The sequence below is a fragment of the Nothobranchius furzeri genome, chromosome 2 (genome assembly GCF_043380555.1).
Source record: "Nothobranchius furzeri strain GRZ-AD chromosome 2, NfurGRZ-RIMD1, whole genome shotgun sequence".
Taxonomy (NCBI): domain Eukaryota; kingdom Metazoa; phylum Chordata; class Actinopteri; order Cyprinodontiformes; family Nothobranchiidae; genus Nothobranchius; species Nothobranchius furzeri.
Window position 1 is genome coordinate 67872482 of NC_091742.1, and position 12632 is coordinate 67885113.

At 39.0% G+C, this 12632-nt stretch overlaps 1 protein-coding gene across 2 annotated transcripts in view; it reads right to left on the bottom strand.

The window, feature by feature from the left end:
- The window catches only part of LOC107377411 (phospholipid-transporting ATPase ABCA1), a 324049-nt gene that overhangs the window by 183844 nt on the left and 127573 nt on the right, over window positions 1-12632 (bottom strand). For both annotated transcript variants that reach the window (XM_054747824.2, XM_015946964.3), the window contains exons 20-23: window positions 11487-11618; window positions 10856-10995; window positions 10190-10327; window positions 55-278 (exon numbers count right to left, since the gene is read on the bottom strand). In XM_054747824.2, coding sequence (XP_054603799.2) covers window positions 55-278; window positions 10190-10327; window positions 10856-10995; window positions 11487-11618 — 634 coding nt within the window. The remainder of the gene's footprint in view (window positions 1-54; window positions 279-10189; window positions 10328-10855; window positions 10996-11486; window positions 11619-12632) is intronic.

Below are 12632 nucleotides of genomic sequence, written 5' to 3' on the forward strand. Positions count from 1 at the left end.
AGTTATTCAAGAACAAACCACCCAACTAAATCTCTGCTAATCACACATGCCTACCGGTTGTGTCTCCTTAGCCTGGGTTTGTGTGACATTGCCCCGTTGAGCAGACATCTTCTCTGTTCCACTTCTGACCAGAGTGAGATAGTAGCCGCTGCCAAAACTCTTCTTCAGGAAGAGCGAGGAGCCGCAGCATCGCATCCTTCCATGGGAGATGATGGCAACGCGATCCCCCAAGATGTCTGCTTCGTCCATGTGGTGTGTTGACAAGATGATTGTTCGACCTGATGAGAGAAAGAGAAAAGATTTCCTCTGTAAAGACAAGAGATCAGTTTAACAATAAAACATCTGGAGCAGCATTTACATTTTTTTATTCCAACACGTGGTGTTTTTGTTTAGAAGAAGCCACACAGGACTCACGCGGACTCACTCAAATGAAGCCAACATCACAATCTGTCCCTGCATGTTAGTCACTTATCTTCTTAGTGTCTATTCCGCTGTGTTCACTTTTTTTTTCCAAGGCTTATGAGCATAGCAACAGAGCCAACTCAAGAAGAGCGTGTGGGCGGGAATCTGGGACAAAATTAAAATGATGATGAAGGCCATCCATAGCTCTGCTTTCCCACATTTCCCCAGGGCTGAATTTCACCCCAGCTCTAGTTTGTTTTGTCATTGTCTGAGCACTTTTATTCCAACGCCATAACACTGAATGCAATTTCAAAAACAAATGCAGCACGGATCGCAAAATTATTCACAGGTGCTCTAATCCTTTTATATCATGCTGTATCAGATAACACATTAATTATCACATACCCCAGAAAGCCAAAAAAAGAGAAAAACCTAGTCAGACCCATAATGAAGTCACAGCATGGTCCTGTCTCTGCAGCCTGCATGAGAGCCGGATCACAGAGGACGTTTGATCCAGGAAATGTTTCAGCGCAGAAAACATTTAACCTGCTACCTCTATCACAGGGGAAAAATCCCTAAAAGGTAACATCTTTCTCCATTTAGTCATCATTATTTAACATTGAGTGAGCCAAAAACATTAAATGATCCTTAAAGATGGATTTTAAGTTTGATTGTTATTAAATGAGCTGCATGGTGGTGCAGTGGTTAGCACTGTTGCCTCGCAGCACGAAGGTTGCAGGTTCGAAACTCGGCTGCAGCCTTTCTGCGTGGAGTTGCGTGTTCTCCCCATGCATGCGTGGGTTTCCTCCTGGTACTTCGGTTTCACCCACAGATCACAACACGCCCTATAGGTTATAAATTGTAAGTCGCTTTGGATTGAAGCGTCTGCTAAACGAATAAACATAACATAAACATAAATGGATTTTTTAACCAATTGGTAGAAAAATGTGTTGGTAATTGCCATGGATAGAAGCAATGTCACATATATTCCTGCTTCTTTAAATGGCCACTCCCCTTTTGGTGTAACAAATGGTGCAAAACCAGTGAAATTATCAACAGTGTCATGTATTGTTAAAAGGTCCTCATGCTATATGGAAGTACCTACATTATTACAAATGTATGAGGATTTGACCTGTTTCTGAGTCTTTTTACATCCTGTTATTGTTGATGAATAATATGAAACTACTAGCTAACCTGACATTAACGATGGAACATATCATTATTCCAACATAGGACACACAACCTAAGTAGTAAAAGCAAGCTCTTTCTTAATGTAATATTACACATCAGACCATTCAATGGCTTTGTGCATTCAATCAGATGAACTTTTGGTTTTAATTTTTACAGGGCGACAGTGGCACAGTGGGTTGCTGGTTTGAACCCCGACTTCATCAGTACCAGTTGGTGTGTCCTTCGGCAAGACACTTCACCCTCCTTGCCTGCTGTCTGTAGTCAGAGGAGCCAGTTGCACTGGTGTAGCTTATCACCCTCAGTGTGTGTAACTGTAGAGTAAAGTGATTTGGAGTCCTAACTCAAGAAAGCTCTATACAACTACAGGTCATTTATCATTAATTCATCAATAGCTTTTCTATGTAAAAGTGGCACATGGAGTAGTGGTCTTATCACCAAATGGTTTTCCTGACAAACAACGTTATTTGGTAACAAAAAAATGTCCAAAGGAGTTCCATTTACCACCAGTCAAAGTGTAGGAGCTACGTATTTTCACCCTAAAGGGGCCAAGGCCGTTGCACAAAAGCTTAAGACACGTTAGAACTGTGTGACACAATTCTTTGCACCCTGGTATTTATTCACCCTGTGCCATCAAGAGGTTTTCAGCTGTGTTGTAACATTAGAGAAGATGTGAAAAATGTTTCCATGTCAAACTGCAATTAGTTGGTTTGTAAAATTTCTAACTGATGGTCATTGGGAATGATAGGTATACTCTCCCAAACAGAACTAAGTGGTGCTCCACCACGCAGAAAATTTCCAGTTATTCCAAACGTCCCACCTGCCCAACACATTCTCACACCCAAAGTGTCGAAAAATGACGCGTGTGACCAAGCGTCAAAATATGACGATCAGGGTGCTCCAGCGCGTCGACAGAGGACGCGCAGGGACACTCAGTACCAGAGCGTTGGTATCCGACGCCTGTGGTGAGACGGACATTTGACCGACTTGTGAACTACTTAACCTTCCCCTCACCCCCATTCTAACCTTAACCAGCTTGCGCATGCAAAGCTTAATTGAAAATCACTGAGTTAAGGTTAGGATGGGGGTGAGGGGAAGGTTAAATTGCTAGAAGTTTGAGGAATGATGTCCATGTCACCGCGGGTGTCAGTATCCGACGCCCGCAGTGACACGTGTCCCCGCATGTCCCTACGCGTCCTCTCCCTGCCTCGCTGAGGCACCCTGATCGTCATATTTTGACGCTTGGTCACACGCATCATTTTTTGACGCTTTGGGTGTGAGAATGTGTTGACCTACCAAGTTTTCCGTTGCAAATTTCTACCCAGGTCATTGGATTTGTTCCAGGTTCTTTTAGTGGAAATAGTAAAGAAGGAACCCCAGAAAAAATCTGCTTCCTTGGAAAGGTTTCTGAGTGAAAATCCACTTTATGGAGCCAGATGCATTGCTCAAGTCCACCCAAACTGTTGCTGAAATGACCTTCGGGTCAAAGAATTTTTTCTCTATGGGAAGTCTGAAGCAGTCTACTGCTGCAGTTCTAAAAAATGACTTATCATTTCTGCCAGGATACACAGAAATGCTAAAAAATGATCAAACAGCACTATCTGCTTTACTTTTGATACACATGATTTTTAAAGTTCTACCTTTGTCACCCACAGCGTCAAATCATGTGTTCGTGCCTTTACCGGTAGATCTAAGTATTGCAGGGGAGGGAGGGAGGAAGGGATGGATGGATGGATGGCTGGATGGATGGATAGATAACACTAAAGTGTTATTTCCACAATGGCTGAACATAATATCTGAGTCCCTGAGCTGCTTTTCCTCTAGAATCTACAGCAAAGAAAACACCTTTATACCTGCAAGATATCACCTCACTAAATTTAGCACAAACACGAGTTTTCGCCCATTCTTCGCCGTCGGGGGTGTTTGTTGCAAAGGGTCAGGTGCTTTGCTGAGCGCAGTTTTTTTTTCCTGCATAGAGCTAAATCTGTATCCTCGCAGGTCACATTTTCCCAGGGACAAGGGCGCACTCAGAGGCCATTCACTGCAGCTTGATGCAGACATTCTGCTTGGCCAACTATTTCCACCCTCCTTACACACTCTGCCACCAGCTGAGCGGCTAAATCCTTCCTCTGGCTGTTAAGTACTGCTATGCCTAGAAAGAGTGTCTCTCTCTCAATAAAAATTGAAATAAAATACCTGAGCTACCATACGGAGGGAGGCGTTATGCTTCTGAAGGGTTTGCTTAACCACCCAGATCATTTTGCATGAGATGCTCAAACTTAAGATAATTTTTCTTGGAGGATTTTATTTTATTTTTTCCATCTGGGAATAAAGAAAGAGAAGTTCACAAAGCACTGAATCATCTGTGAGCTGAGTAAAGAATAAATAAATGCACTTGGAGTACAGATGGCCCACAAAGGGATTCTGATTTATAGCATGTTGTGGCGCATTACAGCAAAAAGTAGTATATCAACTAGAGTTGGGTGTGTTCAGGTAAATTACCGGTCTACAGCGAGGTGAGAACACTAGATTCTGTTATTTGGCTTCCTTTCATTCTAAATCAACCTGATAGAAATGGATTTCACAGTGGCTGAAAAAGGCTGGACGAATAAAAAAAAAACAGACATTGATGAGTTATTGAGCCAAACTGTATTAAAGGGTGTTAGTGGCACTCAGAATCAATACATTTTGAAATGATCCCAACAACTTTTATGACCTTTCTGTTGAGTTACGACAAACAGATGGCTCCATGCTTAGGCTAAGGTGTTTGCTAACTGGCTTAAATTTCACACGTGAACACAGTCTGGCTGCTGGTAGGAGCGGTCTGTACCCGTTTGCTATACATTAGACTAAAATGTCAAAATGTTGTCTCACTTTAAGTTATTAATAAATCATTAAAAAGATGTTTCAGAGAATTGAAAGCCGGTTATGTAGATTGACCAACCTCAATTTGGAGAAACAGAGATTACATAAGACAGGATTGATGAGCTAACCACTAGTCAAGGCAAAGACCATCATCTCAAACTCAAAAATTGTGAATACTGTAAAAAAAAGTTCTTGTACTTTAGTCAGTTTTGCATCACACAGTCAGCCAAGAAGAAATACTGTTACAGGCTGGTGTTACTGAACCAGACATGCTACAGCTAGTTAGCTCTACCGCTAAATTCTGATGCAAATATTTCAAAATTCCATTTAAACAGAATGCAAAATTATTGATGTAAAGGTTTACCTGAATGGCATAACGGAGATTTGTCTCTGGAGATTTTATTTTAGGACCACAGTTATCCAGGCTTGGCCCCACTCTGACTAGCCCTCAGCTCATCACCTCAGTTAAAACAAATCTGTTTCTCCACACCGCGGACCTGAAGGGCTACTGCCCTGCATGTTTTAAATGTTCTCTGCTTCAGCACACCTGATCAGGAAGTGACTGATGGGCTTATGTTAACAGGTCACGTTTAACACGTTTTGGCCATTACAATTAGCTGTGTTGAAGCAGGGAAAGTAATTCAAACAGGCAATTAATTGATGTTTAATTTAAAAAAATTAAACAAAAAAAAATTTCTTTAGAATTATTTCTTTAAAGAAGTTTAAAAATACATTTTTAAATCATAAAATGTCAGTGTAGCCTTCTATATCGACATACTGCTACATTTTACTCCCATTTGTACTCCAACATTGATTTCACTCAAATAATAATCCGTTTTTCAACAGAAAATACAGTATACATTGCACAGGACTACAGTTGCAGCATTCAGAATCAGCAGTGCAAGGAGGTTTAGTAAAATAATATGCTTGGATTTCGTAAAAGCAGAAAAGAAATTTAAAGGTGTTGAAATTATTTAATGAACCCTTATTGCACATTTGTTGCTTCATGCATTCTCGTTGGAATGTAATTCACACAATAAATGAAGTGTTTTATTAAAGTGGTAGTGTGTAGTTTCCTGATGACGTAAATGTTTTTCGCTGTGACTGTCACTAGTTTAAAAAACATTACAACAAATGTTGTTACCTGTGGAGCAGAAAGCTACAACCTCTGTGTGACTTCTCAGACTTTGATGGTCCTTCAGTAAATTCCATCGGCAGAATGCAATGACGATGCTATTTGTCTGGCACTGTAGTTTTCAGATCTGCTCGGAGTCCTGCATCTGCCCATGATGTCATCATACTATGACAATACCGCTCGGCCAAAATATATTCCATCTCTTTTTCAATTCTCTTTTGTTACATAGGTTTTGGAAAGAGTTTAGCAGTTTTCTTATTAAATTTATGTTTCTTACTGCCTAAATGTTTTTGAATGCGGTAACATAACTTTCGTAAGTCGTACATCCAGCCAGTCATCTAGTGTGACATCATCAACGGGCGCAGGACTCTGAGCTGGCCAGAAGGAAACATGGCATCTAATATGATGTCCCCCAAAGATGCTAGACCCAGTCCCTATGCACTTTGCACCTGATCTTTATGGTTATATGTTACGAAGCGGCCAATATTTAACAACTGGACGTCATTTTATTCATTTTCAACAATGATTTTATGGATATTTCCAGAAATTTCCAGTAAAAACTACACGTTGTTTCTTTACAGGACCTGTATCATGCTATTTTACACCTTCCAGAGCAAAATTGATTAAAAGAAAAAAAAAACCACTACCATTGAAACTATTTAGATGTCGCTTTTTATGAAATATAAGTTATTGTCATAAGCGTTTGTCATTTTGAATAATCTTAACAAGCAGTGAGTGTTGCTGTAGTCCTTTTCTTTGTCCTATCGCAGTCACAGGCAGCTCAGTTCTTGTGAATGAGCTTCTTTCTTTTTTTGACAGAAGTCTAATGTATGGGATGTTTATATATATATATATATATATATATATATATATATATATATATACAATTGGTTTACTTGCAGTGCTAGGTTTCTGAAATGATGCTTGAGCAGCTACATAGGAGGAACAGCTTCATACACTCAATGGAATTAAACACGTCTGCTTTGTTTTCCAATCCCAAAATGTCTAAATGAACTTTTAGACTAAAATCTGAGCCCACCTTTGATGAGCACTGTGCCATCTTGTAGCAGCCTTTATGGAACATCAAATACATTTTATGCTAATTTAATAACAAAATAAATGTTATTAGCTAAATATTCCCATCTGACTCAAATTCAAAATTAAATACAATATATTACTCAAATTGAGTTACATTTTTTATTATCTCCAAATGTCAAGTTGAAGCTCAAAAAGGAGAAGCATTCTCAACATGCTGACTTTCAGGGGGTTTGTTATTTAAAACATAATAATATGTTGAGTTTATTTTTATCATACTGCAATTGGCACTTTATGCTGATCATTTATACCATGATATAATTTGATTTTCTGGTCTAAACTAAATCCTAAAATTCACTTCAATAAAAATTTATTTCATTTAACTGGTTGATTTAGTTTTTTTAAGGAAACGCAATCATTAAGGGAAAGTTAATTATTCAAAACATTAGTCAATTAAATAATCTCTGTTTAAATGCCCATTAATGGAAGTCCTAATGTTTTTCAGTGCTTCAGTAAACACATTATTTGATGCCAATAATCTAATATTGAAATAGCACAACAAAACTGCACAACGTTGAAGGCATGAGGTTAAAAATGGTTCTATTAAAGTGATTCTCGGGGTCTTATGTATAATATAATACAACGAGTGGGGTAATTTAGGAGTAATCAGTTCCTACTGATGGATAGTATTAATAAAACCACATACTTTTCTCTTTTTTTTGGTTTTAAACCTTATTTTCTAATGCAGAACGACAGTAGGAACAATTAAACTCAGATTTAATTGTTAGTATTAAAGTATCATGATGATCATCTCCTCTCGAAAGGATTGATCGGGTTCATACACACAGACATGAACTGAGGATTTAATCTCAAATGTGAAGGCACACATTTATTATCATACTTCCTGTTTCCAAAGCAATTTTGAGATGCGAGTGTGAGCGGCCACCAAACAAATAGGCAGCTACCCAGTTTAATCAAACCTACACCCACTTAGGGCACTGCGGTCCACCCGTCCATGTGAAAAACCTCCAGATTTAATTAGCTGTGATCAACTGTAGTGTGAAGTCTAATTTCAGCCTTCACTTTTTCTTACACATGGACAGCCTGTAGCCGCTATTTTTCTCCTTTTCCGTTGCTTAACGACAATCCAGCGTGACATTGTGGCTCAAATAAAAGCGGAGAGGAACAAAACATGAATCATTGGACCCGACCAGAGCGTGGAATGTGGGGGGTTCTCATTATAACAGAGTTATCTGCAGCCACCGAACGGAGTGAAAGGGCTTGATTAGAGAGAGGGGGATGCTAATGACAGTGAGGGCGGAATGTCACTCAGTGCACATTAAACATTTAGACATCTGTTGAGAGAAAGTGCAACTACAACGCTCTGCTTAGAGCCACTAACGATGCACACAGAGCCAGAGAGGGACAGGGCGACTAATTTGGCCTACAATTATGGACTCGGTCAATAAAAGCTACTTATCTTCACCTCCACTTCGATCTGTTTATGTACAAATTCACAATTTCTGTGGGTCTTCTATTGAGTATTGCTGACAAAAAGGCTGGGGAAAAGTACTTTCCTGGCAAATATAGGTGTTTTATTGGCCTAATGAGTTTCTTATTGCTTCAGCTTTGTTACTGCCTAAAGTCAAAAGGTGAAAGAAAGGTGATAATGTTTTTACTTGTGTCTCTGTGCCTGCTACAGACAACTGACCATACAAAACACTCAAATTGTTCAAACTCGGATAGGGTTTATGGTTTGTGTATTGTAAAGCACCTTGGGGGGTTGTAGATCTCTAGAAGGTGCTACATAAAAGGCCATTTACCAGACATGGAGCTGAAATGTGTAATGGCAGCTAAACGTTATTTTAACCCAAGGAATAAATGACACGTTAGCTTAAAACGTTGACTTTACCTTTTGGAGTGAAGATTGTTTCACTCTAGACAAAATGTGTCATGGCTGGTTTTAAACAAAACTCTCACAAAGTAACTATTGCTTGTATTTCTGTAACTGTATAATACAAGCGAAAATCAAAATATTAGAATACTGTGCAAAAGTTAATTTGTCAGTAATTCAGCTTAAAAGGTGAAACTAACTTATGAGACCGACTCATTCCATGCAAAGCATCATATTTCAAGCCTTTATTTGTTATAACTGTGATGATTCTGGATTACAGTTTCATGAAAATCCCACATTCAAAACCTCAGACAATCAGAATAGTGCAAAAAGTTCAGTGTTCAAGACTCAGCAGCCCTTTTTACAAGACACACCATGCCGGCAAATCGGCGTAATATTACCACAATGGTATGTATATAAAACGCGCACATTTTGCAGCACTCGTTCTGCCTCACTCGGTAGTGATATTGTGACAATGGTCTGACACATGCACCCTGGCTCAACAGAGGCAGATGTCATGATGACGTGGGGAGTTATTACTGATCTCTGGCTGGCAAATTTATTGAAAATGAAAGTAAACACGGGCAATAAGGTTTGCTTTTTGAACAAAATCAGCTGAGATGGCAAACTGGAGCGCCGCAGCGCTCCACGAGCCTCTCTGTTGGAGCTGAAGCTCAGATCACCAGAGACTGCACAGGGACTGATGGGGATAGACACTGCTTGTTAAAAAAACTTAACGATCACGGCTTCAATCACAATAAAAAGCAAGTCATGTCCAAGATAAACGGAAGTCTGCAGCAGCACAGAGACCGCCCCATACCCCCTTCATGCCGCCATCACCTAATCCTTTATAAAATTGCGACAATTGCGCCACATTACCGCCACGGTCTGATCTTATAAACAAACTTTATCCTCCCTAGAGAGCCGTGGCAAATCCCATTTTGCAAACACTATGCTCCTGTAAAAACAGCTAATGTGTCACACACTGACCAGCTAATGAATCCAGAACACCTGCAAAGCATTCCTGGACCTTTAGATGGTCTCTCAGTCTAAGTTGAATTACTGACATAAATGGAGTTTTGCACCCTATTTGAGTGTTTCAACTTTTACCACTTCCACTTGCCACTGACAAGTGAGCATAGCCAACCCCAAAAATACTGATTCGTTTTACAAATGTTGATAGCTTAATGCTTGATGAGTTGCCCTGAAATGTTGTTAACTACTGGCAGTTTGGTATCATTTTGGCATAAACATGGGGAGTGATAAGGATTCCTACAGAAAATGACAGGTTTTAGAAAGACATGATACTGCTGAATGTAACCCCCAAACTGCACTGGTCTACAGTTTCTCTATTGATCCCAATGCATTGTGAACATTGTGTGTCCTTTGGTCAATCGTCACATCCATACTATATGGACCAACCTGTTTGTTGTCTTCTGCTGCTTCTATTTATTTTAACGGGAGAGCCCACCCAGCCAAAGTGACAGAATCCCCCTCCCTGCATAACTGATGATGGGACGTTCGTTGTGGCCATACCCATCATGTGTGAAGTCAACAAAAACAATCGTGAACTTTGTATAAGTAGCAGGGAAAGAGTGAAACAGTACTGGGCCGGTAGGTTTAGGATTACCATACCCTGGATGCTTTAGAACCTTGACCAGATCCCTTACCTTGTTTGTACTTTAACAGCAGGTCCCAGATTCCCCTGCGAGCGTAGGGATCTACTCCTGCTGTAGGTTCATCCAAGATGACGATTTTTGACCCACCGACAAACGCTATAGCCACTGAGAGTTTTCTCTGCATGCCACCTGAAACACATAAGGAGGCACAACAGACATGTTTGTATTGGGTAATTCTACCTGTAGCGTATACAAAAAACACCCACCTCACAGCCATGTATCAGTGTCAGCCTTCAAATTTAATACGGACGCAGTATTGGGAAGTGATTATGGAATAAACATGTCTAGATGTACCTTTCCGTGTTTTATTGCCTTTTGCAGGCAGCCAATTGATGGATGGCCTGGAAGTAGAGACACTTTCCTGCCATAATTCTAGTTTGCTCTCTCTTCACAAGCTCTTCAAAATGCATGCGATGTAGTGGAAATGTCAGCATAGATCAACCTTGAAAGTCATATTTCAGTGATTTTGCTCACAAGCATTCTGTGACTTGGGGACAATTTGTCAAATAGGGTTCACTCGTGCTCCCCTCCCCCACCCAGACAATGAATTACAGCATAAAGGTACAGTGAACGTGGCATGTGCATGTGTGGGGATTCGAGCAACAAGCGTGCACACAAGAAAGCACCAGATCAGCATTTGGTAAGTCGACCACTCACCAGACAGGTTCTTGGCGAGGTCTTTACGCTTATGTGGTAAACCAACGTCTTTAATTAGCTGTTCCATCTCGGATTCAACCTCCCTGTGGCTGCGCCCTTTCAGCCGGGCGTAGAAGTAAATGTGCTCCTCTACAGTTAACCTGGAAAATATGTTAAAATGTGATCTTTTCACTTTTGGCAACACAAAATATAAGAAATTGATATTTCTGTGCAAAAACTTACAAAAATCAAGTGTTGCACTAGTATTTCTTGTATTTGTTTCTTAGAGTCCAACTTATCATAATGACATACTGATCCTGCATGAATATCTTAACCCTGCTGGCAATAGAAAGCTTTACTATTTAGAATTAATATTAATGGGGATAATTTGTTGGTGCTCAGTTGCAATTATGATGTAAGACAAGTTTCAAGGGATTTTTCTTTGGAGAAGTGAAAAGTGGGAAAGATGTACTAAAATGGAATAATGGTTGGAAATATGGTCACCAGAGTAGTCAGTAGGGGGGCCAAAATACAGAGAACACCCCTCCACACACACACACAAGTTCCCCTTTTATTGTGTATGACAAATCAGTCCTGAGGGCAGGTTAGTGTATGGATGGACAACCACCTGTGAAATTCATAATTCACCCACTCATTGAATAGAACATTATGCTGAGGACACATTCCCAGGTACTTCCGTATTACGTCCATGTCGGTGCGGATGTCGTATCCATTAACGAGAGCTGTTCCCGATGTAGGTGAGAATAATCCTGTTAGAATAGACCTGCAAAGAAAATCAGCATATCTTAAGAGTTACACAAGTTTTAGCAATTGAAAAATAACTTTAAAATGAAAATAATTTTTACATTTTTTATTTGTTTTTGTAGAAAACACCACTAACAAAGATATAAAGCATCTTTTAAAAGTATTAAAACAATTCTCTAAATTGTCAAACTTGTTTTAAAAAATTCCTGTTTTGTATAAAATTATAAATAAAAGAGGGAATGTTCAGGTAATTAATGATTATAAAATAAATGTGACTGCAATATAATATAAATGTTGAGTCAGTTAAGCTTCTTTAGTTTTATGTATTTGTTGTTTTTTGTTAAGGCATCTTTGTTATGTTTAATAATCTTTGTTTTTGCTTTTGGAACTGAATAAAATAGACTGGTGTTCACATAAAAATAATCTGATTAAATCAAGTGGAAAAAAAACCAAACTGGCTTGTTTTTCTTTTTCACTGTAAATCAAAATATTTCCCCTTTTAAAATATTCTTGATTTTGTTCCATAGTCCTAAATGCCCCACATTTCTTTTATTTATAAGTAATTTTTTTTCTTTTTGTACATATTTCTTGCTCATTTAGTATTTTTGGTTTTGCCCCGTTAACTCATAAATTTGATTTTCCTCAACTGGTGAGAATTTCTCTTATGTTTTTACTTTATGTCATTTTTAGTCCGAATTTTCTTCATTTTTTGACACATTTTAACTTTTATTTTTCATGTGTCTTTAATTATTGTTTTATGTCAGTGTGTTTAATATGATAAGTTATTTAAGTATTTATTTGTTTTTGACCTTTCAAGGTGCAATTTGTAAGACTGACACCCTGTGGTCAAATGTGGTTACTGCAGTCCATTTTTATGCAAAACTATTGCTTTCTCACTGCCGTTCTGTGAGTTTCATGGCTGTTGCCAGATATGAATCAATGCCAGCAGATTCTATATACCAAGCAAAAACAAGTCAAACTCAGTAAGTTGGTAAGTGGATAAATACATTGCCATCTCTGGTATTGGAACTCT